Source organism: Lepisosteus oculatus, chromosome 7 (genome assembly GCF_040954835.1).
Source record: "Lepisosteus oculatus isolate fLepOcu1 chromosome 7, fLepOcu1.hap2, whole genome shotgun sequence".
In the NCBI taxonomy this organism is placed as follows: Eukaryota; Metazoa; Chordata; class Actinopteri; order Semionotiformes; family Lepisosteidae; genus Lepisosteus; species Lepisosteus oculatus.
In genome coordinates, this window is record NC_090702.1 from 23,332,800 (window position 1) to 23,351,004 (window position 18,205).

General features: G+C 42.7%; 1 protein-coding gene across 5 annotated transcripts; it reads left to right on the forward strand.

Moving 5' to 3' along the window:
• Nucleotides 1-1,351: 1,351 nt before the first annotated feature.
• Nucleotides 1,352-17,285, forward strand: LOC102693430 (bestrophin-3). 5 transcript variants are annotated; one of them, XM_006633583.3, is made up of 10 exons: nucleotides 1,352-1,454; nucleotides 1,724-1,889; nucleotides 2,607-2,701; nucleotides 4,466-4,699; nucleotides 6,758-6,912; nucleotides 8,208-8,285; nucleotides 9,601-9,753; nucleotides 13,468-13,548; nucleotides 13,861-14,012; nucleotides 15,930-17,285. In XM_006633583.3, the coding sequence occupies exons 2-10, from the start codon at nucleotides 1,738-1,740 to the stop codon at nucleotides 16,741-16,743; spliced, it is 1,914 nt and encodes a 637-aa protein (XP_006633646.2). In that variant the 5' UTR covers nucleotides 1,352-1,454; nucleotides 1,724-1,737; the 3' UTR covers nucleotides 16,744-17,285. The 5 variants fall into 5 exon arrangements, with proteins under 5 accessions (XP_006633646.2, XP_015208180.2, XP_015208181.2 ...); XM_015352694.2 differs by lacking the exon at nucleotides 2,607-2,701 and having other exon boundaries at nucleotides 1,794-1,889; nucleotides 3,884-4,699; XM_015352695.2 differs by lacking the exon at nucleotides 2,607-2,701 and having other exon boundaries at nucleotides 1,794-1,889; nucleotides 3,892-4,699.
• Nucleotides 17,286-18,205: the final 920 nt, after the last annotated feature.

Here is an 18,205-nt window from a genome sequence, read left to right on the forward strand (position 1 = left end):
TCATGGCTATAATAATAATAATTTCATACACTTACATAGTGCTTTTCTGGACACTCCACTCAAAGCGCTTTACAGGTAATGGGGACTCCCCTCCACCACCACCAACGTGCAGTCCCACCTGGATGATGCAACAGCAGCCATAATGGACCAGTATGATCACCACAAACCAGCCATCAGTAGGGAGGAGAAGAGAGTGATGAAGCCAATTCATAGATGGGGATTATTAGGAGGCCATGAGTGATAAAGGCCAATGGTAAATCTAGCCAGGACGCTGGGATTACACCCCTACTCTTTTCGAGAAAAGCCCTGGGATTTTTAATGACCAGAGAGAGTCAAGAACTTGGTTTTACATCTCATCCAAAGGACGGCACCTTTTTTTTTTACAGTATAGTGGCCCTGCCACTATACTGGGACATTAGGACCCACACATACTGCAGGGTGAGAGTCCCCATCTGGCCCCACTAACACCACTTCCAGCAGCAACTTTAGTTTTCCCAGGAGGTCTATCCATCCAGGTACTAACGAGACTGACACCTGCTGAGGCTTCAGTGGGCTGCCAGGTGTGAAGTGCAGGGTGATATGACTACTGTAAAGTGTTTATTTATTTTACTGGGAAAGAAGCTTTGAGGTATACACTCCAGTTCAGAGGGGTCCTGGCACGACGAGGCAGCAAATACAATCTAGAATGTGTTCAAACAAATATATTCTCTAATCTCATCTATCTCAGGTAAAATACACCAGCAAAGCTAAGCTGTGAATCAATGGTGTCCTGAAATAAGACATATTAAGCAGAGGAATGTCCTTATCAACAAACTGCAGATGCAGGAGTGGTGCAGAGCAGAAGAGGTTTCTAAACAAAGGCATGACCCAGAAAATCCATTATAACATTCTGTGGGTTCCATCACTTCAAAGCACGTCTCACAGGCTTCCAGCTGGACACGGACAAGGAACAAAATTAAAACCCCAAGCCTGATGGTGCATTTGTACAGGAACAGCTGATAAGGTTTTTCTTGTCAAAGGTGGATTATATTCCCATAAAAGATGGTTGACGGAAGTAAACGTAAAACCTTAAATAAATGATGCCCACCGAGTGCCCATCCGCCTGTATGAGCAGGCGCTTACTCAATTAACAAGCATAAAGGTGCTGTCAATTAAATTTTTGGACCTGAAATTGGGAGCACAGTAGCTTATACTGTACCTCCGTGGTGTATCCAACAGCTCGCCACAGTAACAGCCTGTCCAAACTGGTAAAACAGTTGCAAGGATAAATATAGCAAGGGCAACATCAGCAAATAATTGTGTTTGTTTCAAGGCATTGGCTATCTCGACTTACGCGGTTGGTTGGCAATAACAGCCTGCTAAAAGTAGAAAGCACTGTCATCGTAGCGTCCTAGACTTGACTCATCGTTAAGGAAATATAACACATAATCAAGTTGCAAAGTCGCTCTGTGAAGGTAAGAGAATGACGCTACTTCTCCGACACGTGTTTAATTCTTACTTTACTGGGTCAAGAGATGTTTTTAAATTTCAGTTACGCGGAGCGCAACTTGACGCAGGTATCCGATTAAACGGGTTTAAAACAGTTCGTATTGCCTTGTAGATATCTGCTTTACTGTTTAGTAGAATCTGAATAATCTTGATCAGGCTCTCCGTTTAATTGATGCAATTAACATGAATTAAAGTTGATGTAAAATATTTGGCTGACTAAGTTGTTTTTCTACAGTTAGTACCCTGAAGATGACGGTGACTTACTCCAGTAAAGTAGCCAACGCCACGTTCTTCGGTTTTCACAGATTGCTTCTGCGATGGAAAGGCAGCATCTATAAACTGCTCTATCGAGAGTTCACCGTTTTCGTTGTGCTGTACAGTGTCCTCAGCATCGTATACAGGTAATTCTTTTTGCATGGGACAAATCATCAACATTTAAATGACCCCTTGATGGGTGTAATTTTTATTTTTGTTTTATCGATCGCTTTGAAATCGGCTAAAAATAGACTGATATAAGGTTTCTGCTCCGTTGACATGATGCTTTCATTCAGAACTTTGATTTGAAAACCAAATGTTTAGTTGTTTTGATTGGAGACGTAATAAATTCTACCTTTTTAACTCACCTTCATTGAGTGTGAATTGTAGGCATGATCGGCACCAAGTGTAACTAGATTATGCACTCTGGATTCATGGTAAACCTAAAGGTATTAGGTGTAAAAATGTATTACTAATTTATCTAACAAAAAACAGAACAGAAAGCATGGCCAAGAATCTTACGCATGTGCCAGTTTTAAGGCTTTTTTAAACAGTTTTTTTTAGGTTAAGAACTGCACTGCAGAAAAAGCTAATCCATTAGTAAGGCCTTGTTGGTATTTTTTAATGAATGAGAAATTAAAAAGAGGGAGGGGAATCTGAGATTCTGGGGGAGATTAGATGCAAATATTTACTTTATCCTTATAATACAAAATTTCCACCCCCACCCCCCCTTGTGCCTTAATGGTGGTCCAGTTCTGCTGAGATCTGCTTTGTTTGCTTTACCTGCTGTGAGTACGAGTCATATTGGTATGAACTGTTCTTGGAAAAAAAGTGTCCCAAACATCTATTTCTATCCACTCTAGATTCTTTCTTTCAGAAACTCAAAAACGTTACTTTGAAAAGTTGTCTCTTTACTGCGATAAATACGCTGAGCAAATTCCAGTAACGTTTGTGCTAGGTAAGTAAATTGTCCCGGAGGCACACGTGCACAAAGACAGCTGCCTGCGGTCTTTGAATTAGCACAGCTGACATTGCATGAGGCTGTTGCGGTGAGGCATTAGGTCACAAAGAGCAGATACACACTTGGTTCTGTTTATGCTTCTTGGCGTTTGGGTGTGAGGCTGCGTATTTGATATATCATTGCCTAACATTTTGTAGACCAGGATTTTTGTCTTCCTCTTCTTGCTTTTTCTCAAGCCTTCTTTCTGCCTCGGCTGTTTTTACAACCTAAAGTCTAAGGGCCCAGTTTTCAGAGCTGCTGCCAAATATACCCCAGCATTAATTACCCCTGCCTTAAACGTCCTCAGGTACTTATTGTTAAGCTCTGTATGGGGAGTTACTCATAGGCCACACAGACAGCTCATAAATAATGAAACAGTGCCACGCAACATACCCCGTCTTAAGATTTTTTTTCATATGGAACAACACAGGTGCAGACACAGCAATGTACAAACATACATGCAGTTGAAAAACATCTTAGTGAAGGTCTGGAAATCAGACTACTGAATTGACATAAATACGCAAGGATGACATTGCTTATTCTGATGATGAGATCTTATTTGTTGGAGCAGAGGGAGACTAGTTTCATTAAGTTTTATTGTCAGTTGATCTCAATTGATACAGCCCTATTCTCAGCAAAGTTCTGGTCAGCAGGAAAGTAATGATGTCTTTGCCTTTAACTTGCTCTCCATTAGACATTCCTCTGCTGCAAGTATCACGGGTTCTCAAAAGGAAACAGGTGATATATTGTGGCACATCCATTACTACAACACACACAGGATAAGAAGGGAGATAAACACAAATACATGCATTGGACACTATAAAGATGACCTAAAACTGTTATGTTAAACCAATAAGCCTCAAATAAAATAAATCTGGCACTCCTGTAGGTGCATTGGGTCTTGTAGTTGAGACGTATGTACATTGGCTCTACAAAATATCTGTGCACCAAATGTACACATACTGATTGGAACCACTGTGCATCCCTTCTGTGCTTCACGGTTTTCGGTGGCAGATCCCTGCTTTCAATTTTGTGTTTCTGGAAGTGTCTGTGTAAGGGGAATGACTTATTATATCTGTCTGTTTCTTCTTTTCCTGCTTATCTTTTGCTCCATTGCAAAATTTGCGACATTTCCCTAAGCTCCTCAGGATGACACAAACAGCACATTGTCTGAATACTCTTTGTTCAGTTTTTAGAGCAACAAGAACAGCTTCCTTTTTGAACATATCCTCTTTTACAACATGTCTCACTGTTGCCACCCACAAGAAAAAAACTGGACTGGGAGTCACGGCCTTCCTGGAACCCAGTCTGTTGGCTCTCAGTGTACCTAATCAGCCAATATTGGTCAAGTATAGCATTCTTAAAGCTGCTGTCTTCATGGCCCAGATTTCACCTCCCCAGTGAGCTGAGAGCTAAGACTACTATCGCATTCCTCAGGCAACATCAGATTTTTATCCTGTATGACGGATTCAAATTGGCAAAGCTCACCTGGCATACAGCAAAAGCTATATCGTGGCAGAAAAAGCAAGCACATCTCAGAAGCCAATACCCCATTAAGACTACTTTTCAGCTTGGAAGGCAACAGGAGCGCACATTAGGCCTGTTTGAAAGCTGCAGCCTATTTTTCAATGGAGTGCAAGCTTGCGCTGTCTGGAAGCAGCCCGGTTTGTCTTTCCCGAGCTCCCCGCTTTTAAAGCGAGTAAAGGTATCGCCCGGCCCCAGGTTTCTACGTGACGCTGGTGGTGAACCGCTGGTGGAACCAGTTTGTGAACCTGCCGTGGCCCGACCGGCTGATGCTGCTGATCTCCAGCTGCGTGCAGGGCCGGGACGAGCACGGCCGCCTGCTGCGCAGGACGATGATGCGCTACGTCAACCTGGCCTCGCTGCTCATCTTCCGCTCCGTCAGCACCGCCGTCTGCAAGCGCTTCCCCACCATTGACCACGTGGTGGAAGCAGGTACCTCGGGCTTTTCATTTAAAAAAAATAGAATACTTGCTTACACTTATATAGCGCTTTTCTGGACACTCCACTCAAAGCGCTTTACAGGAAATGGGGATCCCTTCCACCACCACCAATGCGCAGCATCCGCCTGGATGATGCGACGGCAGCCATAGTGCGCCAGAACACTCACCACACATCAGCTATCAGTGGGTAGGAGAATAGAGTGATGAAGCCAGTTCATAGATGGGGATTATTAGGAGGCCAGGCTCACACCTGCTGAACGTCAGGGGGTTGTCAGCTGTGAGATGCAGGGCGATATAGCTGTAGGCTAATAACATGCTTGAAAGGGCTGATGTAAATGCTTGTTGTGCCAGGAAAGAACATCAGAGAGGAGGCCATTTGGCTTGACTGGCCTGTTTGGTAGTTAGTTAATGTGCAGAGCTGGTAGAGATGACCAAACAGCCTTGCAGCTGTAACTGCTGCCAAAGGTGCCTCCATCATATATTGAGTTCATGGCCCTGAATACTTATGCAATCAACATATTTCATAAGAACATGAAAAGGGTACAAACCAGAGCAGGCTGTTCAGCCCATCTGGACTGTTTGTCAGTAGGTATCTCATCCAGCCATCTCTAGAAAAAAACAAAGTGCTGGCTTAAAGCACATGGCTATACAGCTTGTTCTATATTCCTGCAACCCTTTTGTAAAGAGGTTCTCAGTTGTAAATACACTTCCATGTAGTTTCTACTTGAGTCCTCTGGTTCATGTTGCACTGTTTGTTTTGAAGGCAGTTGTGTTGACCTTGTCTATGTCTTTAGTGAGGATTTGGAATACTTTTATCCAGTCCCCTCTCAGTCTTTTCTTTCAAGATTAAATGGGGTAAAACCCAGTCTTTCAAGAATATTGCCAGGCATGAGGAAACTATTGTCCCTACCAGTAATACTCAACTGGGGTTGCACATTGGTGGTGGTGGAGGGGAGTCCCCATTATCTGTAAAGTGCTTTGAGTGGAGTGTCCAGAAAAGTGCTATGTAAGTGTAAGGAGTCGATATTAAAAATATAGAACTCAAATCAATTTCCAATACTTTCTTGTTTAGGCTTTTGCAACTTTTTACATCGGGCCCTTTAAAACTGTATCCCAGAACACTTCAAATCACAACAAATCCATTCTAAACATATTTAATTTCAAACTGGGCCTTGGAGTTAAGCCCCATGAAAACACCGAACCGATTCCAAGATTGTACCAAAGGAAAGCTTCACGTGAATAATTTATAACCCAGACGCTACGAGAGAAAGGCTATGCAACAGTGGAAACAGAAAAGAAACTCAGGGCTTCTTAAGAATGCATAGGGTTCTTATTCCAACATTTAATTTCATTTCAAGCCAAGAAAAACCCCAGGGAGGCCATGAGAAACAACCATAAAGCAGCACCAACATTTAAAATGACTGACTTTGCAGAACAGTTGAAAGTCAAGCAAGCAGTTGTGAGCTGACCTGACAGTTACAGTTAACATCAATATCTCTGTCTAGAGCTGTTAGAAGGGGCCTGGATACTGCACGTAATAACTGCAGAAATCCTGCAGGAATACCACCATCTTACAACCACCTAGAAAAGTTTCAGACATTTTTTAGCAAAAACAAATCACCAACCTAGATTTGTTTCCTGAATAATCAAGAATACGGGCCTGAATGTCAACATACAATGCACTATTTTGTCAGTTGAAAGGCGGGCAGTGAAGGTTAAAATTCATAATGTCTTTTGATAATGCTCTTGTTCACTTTTGGAGGTTGGGAAGGAAAAAATAGAGCTAGCACTGTCATTTTCAGTTTAATTTGACATTTTTATGCATAAAGGTTTTCTTGCATCCTAAAGTTGTCAGGGGATAAGAGACTCCTTTGGTATGAACTAGTGGGTATCCATGGGAACATGTTCCTCCTGGTTCTGTTTGCATTGTTCCATGGTGCACAATGTTCACACTACAGTTGTTTCAAGACATTATCTTGTTTTATCAAACAGGAGGGCAGGATAATGCACCAAATTGTGTCCACTGATCTGTCTATTTCCTTGGTCCAAGGTTTTATGACAGCAGAGGAAAGGAAGGTATTTGAAAATCTCAAATCACCCCATCTGAAATACTGGATCCCAGTAGTGTGGTTTGCAAATCTGGCCTCTAAAGCCCGGAAGGAGGGCAGAATAAAGGACAGCGTAGACCTGCAGACCATCATGAATGTGAGTTCACTGCCTTGTTTACACCCCCTGTTAAAAATCAAGAACATAGGAAAGGTTACAAAGAGGAGGAGGTCATCTGGCCCGTTCGTCTTATTTGGTTGCTAGAGGTTAACTGATTGGCGAATCTCTTCCAGTTATTTCCTGGAAGTAGCCGGAGTATCAGTTTCAGCAGCATGGTTGGGCAGCACGTTCCAGTCTTCTACAACCAACTGCGTAAAAAGTACCTCCTGTTCCCAGTGTTTAACTCATTTCTGCATAGGATCAACTTGCTTGCCCTGGTTTGTGTTTCACTGTTTATTCTGAAGAAGTCGTTTTGACATTGCCTTTGAGGACTTTGAATCCTTGAATCATGGCCTCCTTCTTCTCAAGTATTAAACAAACTCATTTTTTTAGCCTCTTCTTAATGAGAAATTCTGTTAAGTCCCAGAATACATCTGTTAACTCTTTTTTGTTCTGGAGAGATTCCAGAGCAGCAATATCTTTTATTCAGTTTACACATTATTTTGACACATTTACATCTTCTAGACAAACAGAGGTCTTCTTCAAGCTGGGTGTAATCTTGCAATTCTAATTCATGTGTTTGTTAAAAGCACGTAATATTTTTTTGGCTATATTATACGTCAATTGGCAGATGTTTGCCCAGTTTTGGGTTTTCCCTTGTTTTTTATTTTAATTTACAACTTATACAGTTTTTGCTAATCCTCCTATTTTGGTAACATCTGTGAATGTGAGAAGCTTTCCATGTATACTCGTGATCTAGATCACTGGTATAAATGCAGAAAAGCCATGGTCCTAATACATAGTTAAATTCCTCTAACTACATCACCCCAATTAATGCATTTACACCTTAAACATCTATAAATCTGTACTGTTTCCTCTCCATTAAACAGTTCTCAATCCAACTATACTTTCAATAAGTTCAATTTAGAAATTAGTGTTTTATGAGGATGATTATGAAAATAATCTAAATATATTGAGACATATTCTCTGTTGGTATCCATTACAGCTGTTTCTTATTTTAAAAAACCTTAATGTGTTCTATAATACTGTTCCCCAGTGTCCTGTGCCTTATGTGCATAGCATTGATTCCTGCTTTTCTTAAACAGTTTTTACAGTAGGGTAGCGTTTTATCTCTCTTATACAGCTGTAGTTTTCCATGTCTTTTCTTCCGCATGCTGTTCCAAAAGCTAATCTGGCTTCAGAGGTTTCTAATTTTTTCTCACGTCAAAAAATAATATTATGGTTCGTTGTCACTGTCACTTTAGCAGACTTATTTTTCCTTAATGTTCACACAGGAAATGAACAAATTCAGAACTTGGTGTTCAACCCTGTTTGGCTATGACTGGGTGGGAATTCCTCTCGTCTACACGCAGGTAAAGATTGAATTTATTATTTTAATTTGATGGATGGAGCACTGACAATGAAAAAAACCCAACATTTATTCACTACTGATGTGAAAGCCTGGATATTGGCACACATGTTCTCCTGTTTTGACATGGAGCCAGCTCACAGGAAGAACAGGAGATTGGATTGTGACTGGACAGTAGCACAAGTCAGCCTTTGTGCTTCAGATCTGCCTTCTGTCGAAAAGCTGTGTGAATCTTCGACAATGGGTCAGGATGGTCAAACTCCAGGACCCAAAGGATGCTGGTTCTTTGGGTTTTCACTCAATCTTTCACTTGCTGACATGACCTTACTATTTATCTCCTCTGGGAAACCTGGTTTCAAGATCCTGACCCAGACTTTTTTTTGTGGAATAGCACATCTGGTACTGCTCTACAGACTTATTAATAAACTATGATAAATTAAAGAGTGCTCCTTATTGTAACAAGTTTAACACCCTTTAACACGTTACTATTTAACATCCTCATCAACAGCTGAGAAAGAAATTCAGTCCTAAAATTATCAATTTATATAAATTGTTATTATAAAAAATAACACTGCAATTCATGTGTAGCTCAACTCTCATCTAATTGTCACGTGCTATCCATTAACGTCGGTCTGGAGTCCAACTGAGGCTTCGTGAGGAAATGATGCCACACACAACCCAAGAAACTGTGGCACCGAAGGCGTTTTCTGAAATGACTGGGGTTCTCTCCCATCCCATGGGTGTTCCTGGCAAAACAGGACAGGGGAAATCAGGAGGCAGAGCAGCAGTTTTCATAGCCTCTGTCAGAACGTCCCATATTCTATCACCGAGAGTGCCTTTAAACCACCATCTCCTTACAATGTTTAATATGCGCACTTCCTGTAAGAAAATGATCACTCCTATGAGAAACAACGGGAGCCCAGACATGACCTACTGTATCTCGGGCGCCTCTGTGCCCCCGACCCACACCTGCAGCAGTGACGTCACTGTGGGAGACTTGTCTTGCTCAATGAGACCCACTGGAGGAGCTCTGGGGAGTGATGTCACCACATCAGTCCCCTCTTCCACGATAAGACCTACGCGCAACGAGAACGAGTGAGGAGAGGTGGACCAAAAACAAAAACATTCAAGATGAGTTTCAGCCTCATGAGGAAGACACCTTACAGATTGCCCAGCAACATTCACAAGCCTTTGAAAGGTCCCTAATGCACACATAGTTTTTTTAAAACAACGTAGAATATTGAAAAGCAATTTTTTGTCTCCCCTCTAGTACTGCAGTTCTCCCTCCCCCTCTCAGACCGTTCGCTGTGTCTCCTCAGGTCGTCACTCTGGCAGTCTACACCTTTTTCTTTGCCTGTCTGATTGGGCGACAGTTCCTGGACCCTAAACAGGGCTACACTGGTCACGACCTGGACCTCTACGTGCCCGCCTTCACCCTGCTGCAGTTCTTCTTCTATGCCGGCTGGCTCAAGGTCAGGCTCCTGCTGGCATGTCCCCTTTTACTTTCTCTCTCCGTTTGCTTTAATACCAGCGCGGGAGACTGTAGTGTCCGGTACCGAACGCTGTGGAGATCTGGACAGGCTGTCACATTAACCACATGATGAAGATGTTAAAATTAATTTTAAAAGTCTGATTTTACATTTTTAAATTGCATTTACTCCATGATAGATATATATATACAGATATTACTCTAATAAGCACTAAGAAATGTTAATAAATAGAATAGATTTCAGCTGTTCCTGAAATTTAAAAAAAAAAATGTTTTGAAGTTTCTTCCAAAGGGAGAGGTTCAAACCCGACTGTGGGATTATTTCAGTGGTTCAGGCAGATTTTTCTACTTGGTCTTAATTACATCAAATACCCAACCTACTCAGACTGTCACACTGCAAGACTTAGAGGAAGCTCTGAGAATGCAAATATCCCACGAGCAATCATAAAAAAATTTCACTGTGAGAGGGGCTGAGATATCTCTTCTATTCCCTATACAATGTCTATTGTTTAGTTCTGAACAGGAGTTGGAACATGGTTTCTCATACATGAAGGAAAACATCGGTTCAAGGCTTGGTATACAGTGATGGTTAGTGCTTCTACCTCATGGATCTTGAGGCAATTGATTTGACTGGGGTATATTTTCTAGGTGCTTGAGTTTCTTCCCACCTTCCAAAGACATGCTGTATAGGTGTATTGATGAAATTATTGGTGAAAGGATGTGTGTGGTGTATACGCATGCACTGCATAGGCATGGTGTGTGCTTTTGTGCGTGTGTACAGCAATGGACTGATACCTTCTAGGACTTAGTCTCTCATTGTGCCTTTTCTTTCTAGGATAGACTCAGTCATATCCAGGAACTGGCTTTCTGATAATGGATTGATGGCTTATTGTGCAAATAAACTGACTGCCAGTAAAGTTTATTGTCTTATCTGCATAAATAATAGATGTGTATCTTGTGTAACAAGATGCAGAACACATCTCTGTTTTCAGCAAACCTCTTTATTTATGCTGACACACAATCGTCTTAGTTTCACATCAGTAAGTCACTGCACAAGTCACATATACATTTTAATTAGCGAGCAGAGGTGTGGGCATTGTTAGAGTAGTATTGTTCCTTGAAATAACTAAGTGGTGAATTTAAGTAATGTGATTTCAGAAAAAGCAACAGATGGTCGGTCAATATTCGGTTTGCGGGTTGGGTTAAAATGACCAAAACGTGTTGATTAAAACTTTATTTAACCAACAAATCAAAAATAATTTTCTGTAAAGCAACAACAGTGAAAGATACCGTATTTACCACTTGCTTATGGCAAAATTTGGCATGGAGATGGAGATGTTTACATCAAGAAATAAGACTAAGGAGTAAACGGTCTCTGTGAGCAGGCTATCTCCTGCAAGGCAGGTTTTTGTATGAGTTACTATGAGAATTACAGATACCATGGCTTTTTGTCTTTGTTTTTTATTCCATTTTTGATGTATTTAGTATTTATGATATTGGGCATTTGAACATGTATAGGTCCAACAAAATCAAAAAGTTATAAATTAAGCACATTCTATTACTGAAACTCACTAATTTTGCCCTCACGAAAACACAATGGCTACCTTGGCTCAGTTCAAACTGTGATAGATCTTCTCACCCTAACCATCTCTGGAATTTCCGCTAACACTACTAGTGTACATTCTCAGCAGTGACTTTAGCATCAGGTCATTCTGAGATTCAAAGCATTGGGCTGATAGTTGTGTTGTCCTGGTCAAAAGGGAGTAGTGGGGGTCTGATCATGTGGCAAGGAACACAAAAACACCTTTGTGCACGCTGAAGCTGATAACAAGCTTTCTTTCAAGTCACAACTTGTTGAGATCCTGGGATCAGTTTGCCATTAGCACCTGGTTAGATAGGTTAAATGCCCTGCTCTCATTTTGAAACCTTAATTTACACATCCAAAGTTAGTCATTCAGCAGCAGAACACAACAATAATGGAGATCTGCTTGGCAGACATCATTTTCTTCTCTCAGTCTCTAGCACATTAAGCCAGCAGTCTGTTAGAAAATGCTGTATTAGTACTGCTTTTAACTGAACTCTCTGTGGGTCACTTTTGGCTTAACATAGCTTGGGAGATTTGCACAATCTGGAATACAGCGATGTACAGTGATGTGCCATATAGTTACTGCTTGTTCTTCAAAAATTAGTGAACCTTTGTCTCTTCGAAGGAAAACTAAACTAAAAAATGTATCTAAGTACTAAATGCTGAAACAGTCGGATCAGAGTTTCCAGGCGTGATGTGATAAAGAAGAGACCCAGAACTGCCACGTATATCGAAAGGTGTTGCTGCTAATGTGCAGCTTTGCAAAGACATTCAAAGCAGAAGAATTCCGAATTGTTTTCTCAGTTGGAATCCACTCGAAACATACATATAGAGAGACACTCTGTCAAATATCAACTGAAAGGGCTAACAAGGTGGAAAGAGATTAATGAGCGCTACACAGTGAAAATGTATGGATTGTAATTGCAGTATACACATTTCTACAAAGCAGTGAGTCAATGACTGTGGAATTGGGTAGAACAAGCCACCCTCCCTGCCTACAAAGACTTAAATTAACAGGCTACTGGCAGGAAATGAGTGGGGGATTGTCAGAAGTGGTGATTAAATTGCAGAGCTTTTTGTATATCCTGCTGGGTGCAGTTTCAGACCAATTAAAGCAGAGCACAGTACATCACGTTCAGTGACCCTTTAGGAAATGGGTGTGGGTGGTGTATTAGGAGCAGATGGAATAAGCTAGGTGGTGACCAAAGCAGCAGCGTATATTAATGTGTCCCATGTGTGAAATGTGGTGGATGGTATTACTTAAGATAAGCTGTAGCTATATCTAGTGCTGGCACCTGCCATCGCAATCTTTCTTACTATCAGGAGCATGGTGTCTTTTTACAGTATGTTACCAATGATAAAAACATACACAAAAAATAGGAAACTCCATGTTTTATTCTGCTAGAAGAATTCTTTTGGGAAAAAAGGGCACATCACACCCATGGAATACCCCTACATTGAAAACAATAGCAGCTTTGGTGTGTCACATCTAGTGCTATACTCATAATTCATTTCTTCCAGTATTTTAATTGAATGAAATGAAGGGACTCGGTATAGCTAACTCATTCAGACATTAAAGAGTGATCATCATACATAGACCAGACTCATTTCCCTTGAACCCTAAATCCGTGGAACAAGAAAAAAAAAACAGATCCTGGAAACTCAATATAGTTTTGAAAATGACAGGGGGATGTCTGAGAGATCATTGGCAAGTACCCTGTTTGAAAACAAAACAAAGGAAAAGAACAAGAAATCCAATTGCATGGTGTATGAAAAAAACAACAAACATCCAAAAATGAAGTGAAAGCAGGTCCCTTCTAAACAAGAACTTCTAACAAAATTACAGGTTGTCCTGTAGTCAGGCAGCCAAACGGTCTTCAATGACAGGGAAGGTAAGACTTACTGTACTTCTAAGGCCGTTGTCAGCAAGCCACTGAATGATCCACCAATTGTGGAAAAAGTGAATTCTTAAAAGTTCTTAAAAGTTGTGGCAATACGATTCTTCTCAGGAAGAACTGCTGCAATGTAACAGCCACCAAGTAGGTATTGGGAAGTAAGAACACTTCCCACAATTCCTTTTTGAGGATGTGCCGTTCCTCTCCCTTTCCCCAGGTAGCAGAGCAGCTCATCAACCCCTTTGGAGAGGATGATGACGACTTCGAGGCGAACTGGTGTATCGACAGAAACCTGCAGGTCAGTGGGTTTTCCCAGCACGTCGCCAGAAAGAGGCGAATGCAGTGCCACTCCTGCCAATGTTATAAGCAAACACAAATCAAATCCGTTTTTTGAAACCTGGGATCCTATTTTTAACTGGATGAATGTATTGTTCCCATGTAAATGAGCCGAGAGGAGCTGAGGACTGAGTCTGGCTTGAGTAACGTCCTTTTTTTTTTTGCCTGCTCATGTAACAGAGCGTGACGTTAGCACAGGGGAATAATTCTGTCCCTCAGGAAATCGAGCTGCATGTTTCTGTTATTGTCAAGTGGGGTTTTCTGTAACGGGCAGGTGTCTCTGATGGCTGTGGACGAAATGCACATGAACGTCCCTCGGATGACGAAGGATATCTACTGGAACGACTCCGATGTCCGGCCTCCATACACCTTGGCCGCCGCAGACTACTGTATCCCCTCCTTCCTGGGCTCCACCACTGACATGGGGTGAGCACTGAGACTCCCACCTGCTCCTTCAGCTGACAGGCATGTCCCTCAGGAGGGCAGATAAACACAAGTATTTAGAGAGGGCAGTTTCTGACCACCCAGCAACACCCCTGGGCAGCCTTTCGAGGGACAAGAGAGGGGAGGAATCTTTTATAGGTGAGCTGCATACAACACAGCACAGAAACCTAAAGTAATTTGGAAACAAGAGTGCCGGAGACCTGTTTATGAATGCACACGCAACACACAAGAGGCTGCAAGGCAAACAAAAGAAAATAGTTTTTACTTTCAAGCTCCAGTTGACTTCGTAACATTTCCCAGCTGAGGCTGGACAGATAGGCAGTTTACCAGCTTACATAAAAGAAACAGGAGAGCTCTACCAAATGTGAGGATTTTTCCAGGTTGGGACCAATGCTGAAGTCCGTTTCTCGCCCAAGCAAAGGTGGTAACCCAAAGTGCTTCTAATCGGTTTCTGTCACCCCGTGCACCACACCCAGCTTTGTTAATGAGCCTCCTGTACCTGTGGCGATCGCTTCTGTACTGTACATACGCGTCAGTTAAGCAGGTGTTCATCCTCGCTTGATCGTTCTTCAGCACTTACAGTTCCCAAATCTGCTCCCCTGCGTGTGTCCTCCAGCTTTCGGATTGAAGCAGCCCGCCCGAGCTCGTGTTGAGCTCCATGATCACGGGGTCTACTGTAGGTCATGTGAAGCAGCTCAGTGCTCCCGACAGCGTTGTGGATTAGCCGGCAGGGACGTGCCTGGCTCTCGGTTACAGGAACTCCTGTGCAATCCCGGGCGCTGGCAGGCAGTCGGTATACTCGGTACTGTCGGTGAGGGACGCGTCTCTCCTCTCATCGGCGCTGAACCTCTGAAACGGGGCTGCATTGCCTGTAAGGAGGAAAAATACGAGCGTCTCCAGGCAGGCGGGTCAGAGGCTTCTACATACTGTACACCTCCTCATTCTCTCCGGTGTGAGGTCACGGGATTTGAAACTCCGAACCGAGGTGTGAAAACACGCAATTGGCAAATACAACTCAAATGGGATTAACAAACAATTTGCAGTTCTTTATTTACGGGAAAAAATCTATATGGAAAACAGACTATTTAATCTTTTATATATCGGGTTTTTAACAAGTAACAAGGACAGCTAGTACTACATGATATTACTGAATACCTTTATATTTCATAACAGCTTTTAACAGGATCCCACAGAACAGGTTAAAAGCCAATGGAATCCATGGTAAGAATTGTACAAGAACTGGTTAACAGAAAGGCAAGTTATTTTACATTGGGCAGATGTAAGCAGAGCAGTACTGCAAGGATGCAGTTTAGACCTGTGGATTTTCCTGATCGATAGCAATTATTTTAATTCTGGTCTAGTTAGCAAACAAGCTAGATTTAGAAGTGATATAAAAATAAGGTGGCAAACGGAAACTCTGCAGCAAGGGAATTAAAGAAAGACTTAGATCAACTCTACTGGGTAAAACCAATAAAAAAATTTAACATTGAGAAGTGCAAAGCGATCCGCACAGTGAATAGGACCGTTGCTGTTTCCATGTAATGTAAGAAAGAGATCTGGGTGTTTGTGTAGACTCGTCTAGGTTATCAAGCCACCATAATTAAAAAGGCAGATGAAATGCTTGAGTATATAGCAAGAGGTATGTGACAGTCCCTTCCATTTAAGGAAAGAAAACATTATTTCTTCTTGTCACTGAAAACCCACGGGAACCAGGTCGTTTATCCCAAGAGAGGAGTAAGGAAGGGGGAGGGATCAAAAATGAGGAAAAGTGGACACAGTGAAGTCCAGTACCAGTACAAAAAGAGCTTTATGGGGCTGATAAGGAAACAGGCCGAGAGGGCCTCACACTCCAGTATTCTGGGCAGTCAGTGATGCCACATTTTGCCTGCTGTGTTTCAGCCTGTCGGACATCGATGTTCTTTACTACGACGACGTCATGCCGGAGGATTACCAGCCCCGCCGGCAGATGTCGGTGTTGGGCAGAGTGCGCCGGCTGCTCAGCGTGCAGGACCCCCCGGACCTCTCCCCCCGCCGCCCCTCTTTCAAGCGCAACAGCAGTGAGTTCTCCAGCGTCTTCTTCCCTTTCCCCCTGGACCAAAACCTCCAGCTTGGTGCCGAGGAGCTGGGCAACAAATTCAACTTGTCGGGCCTGCAGGAGCCCCAGGCGAAAGCCTGCCCAGACCACCTTTCCACGCTGCGGGAGGTCAGCGCCCCCTCTACCCCCGAAAAGCAGCTCCGCTCGCCCACCTTGCGGAAGGTTCCGGAAGTGGTGGTCATTCCACCCCAAGGCAACAGCCTGCACAGGCAGCAGGACAATCGAGACACCCAGGGGCCTGAGCTCCCCCAGGAAGGCCCTGGGAAGGGGACAAGAGAGTCTTCCAGTGAGCGGGAGCCAGACCAAGCAGCAGGGAGGCCAAAGGATCAGGGTTCCAGCAAACAGAGGTGGAGCGTACCGGCGCCAAAAAAGAAACTGAAGAGCCGTCAGCTCTTCCGCCGGGTCTCCAAGGCCTCGTTAAGTAGCCTGCCCAGTCCCAAGGGCCTGGTGGGGAGGAAGAGCCTCACTGGGGCGACCAACACCCCTTCGAAGCCAGCCCCCCTGAGCACCAGCCAGGCTGCGACCAGTGACTCAGAGGAGCTCCGGGAAACGGACATCTTGGAATCCAACAGCGAGGAGAGCCAGAGCACGAGGCAGACGCACTCTCCGGACTCCTAGCAGGCAATCTTCCAGTAGGGCCTTCGGTGTAGTTAGATCTCAAATACAGAGCGTTGGGATTCGTCTACAAAATGTGAAACAACTTTTTTTTATACACCGCATCTTTTTTTTTTTTAGCAGAGAAGACATACTGCATTGGCACTGGATTAAAATTTTCTTATGTTATGCTTAACAGCAATGCTTCATTTAATTGAGATTTTTTTCCCTCTCAGAGTTCTCCGACCAGTTATTTAATTCTCTTTATCAGAATTTTGTGAAGGGATTTTTCACCCTTTTTGTGTGCGTGTGTCCCTGCCTATGTCCCACCCAGCCACTGGTTTCCTCTTTTGTCCCTTACCCATCACACTGGTACTTTTGTCCCGACAGAGATAAATATGCATCCGATTGCGGAGGGGTTTTCTTCTGGCAGCTGTGCCTCTCCTTGAATAGCAGATCTCTCGATTAATTCTGATTAAATAGACTGGGCTACAGTCCGACTCTGTGCTAACCAGCCATTTAGAGCAATAAATCATAAGGTACTTCAATTAAAGATTTTAAATAAACTTTATTGTACTCTGGAGAAATTGATGGATGACGATCCACAGCACAGGTCTGGGTCTTAAATGCAATATTGATAAAGGATCAATAATACTCCTATTATAGGAAATGCCTGCACCTACAGTTCTTTTGGACAGCCACAATGCAGAAAACACTCAGTCACCTGGATACCCTGTTAATTGACCATTACTAATATTTTTTACCGTTTGCATTGTTGCTGAAAGAGCTACCTTGCACAAATGGTTGGACGATACGCTGCAATTGCAGATGGAATGGGACTAGGAGTGACAGAGAACCCACTCACAGAACGAACAGGTGGCCGAGTTCAAGAGGCTGCAAACAGCACACAGGAAACTGCCCAGAGCTGCACATTACTGAGACTGGAGGGGGTGAGAAACATTTAATAATACAAATGTCCTCCAAACCTGGGGGGGATGGTGGAAGGGCAGAAAAAAAAGCTTTCCAAAATGTTTATGATGCTAAACTAAATATTATAGATGAAGTTATTGTAGCCTATTTCAAAGGAAGTAGAATAACCTTTATTCTCCAAAATATCAGAGTACAAACGTTTTATACAGAATCACCACAAGAGGGGGTTCTCATACACAGAGACTAAAGTTTGATCCTCTAGATTCCTCTAAATACAGTATGTGTTGTACTACAATATGAGTAAGACTCGTCTCTTTCCCACACCCTTTGAAATGACAAAAATAAATTTAGACAGCTGGATGACATCTTAACATTAATATTTTTGCACATTTAGAATCATTTAGAATCCACGTACACTACTGTAGCACAAACCATAAGAAAATGTACCCCTGCTTTTTTAACAGAAAGTGTCAAATTGATGTACAAGTAAGGGTAACAATTCAAAATGTACATTAAAATACTAAATTCCTTACACTTATATAGCTCTTTTCTGGAC

What these genes read in the sequence shown, in the direction of transcription:
- LOC102693430 (XM_006633583.3), top strand. Translation starts at nt 1,738, where the DNA reads ATGACGGTGACTTACTCCAGTAAAGTAGCCAACGCCACGTTCTTCGGT. An exon ending in TTCCTCTCGTCTACACGCAG is followed by an intron (nt 8,286 to 9,600) that starts GTAAAGATTGAA and finishes GTGTCTCCTCAG; the next exon opens with GTCGTCACTCTGGCAGTCTA. An exon ending in TCTATGCCGGCTGGCTCAAG is followed by an intron (nt 9,754 to 13,467) that starts GTCAGGCTCCTG and finishes CCCTTTCCCCAG; the next exon opens with GTAGCAGAGCAGCTCATCAA.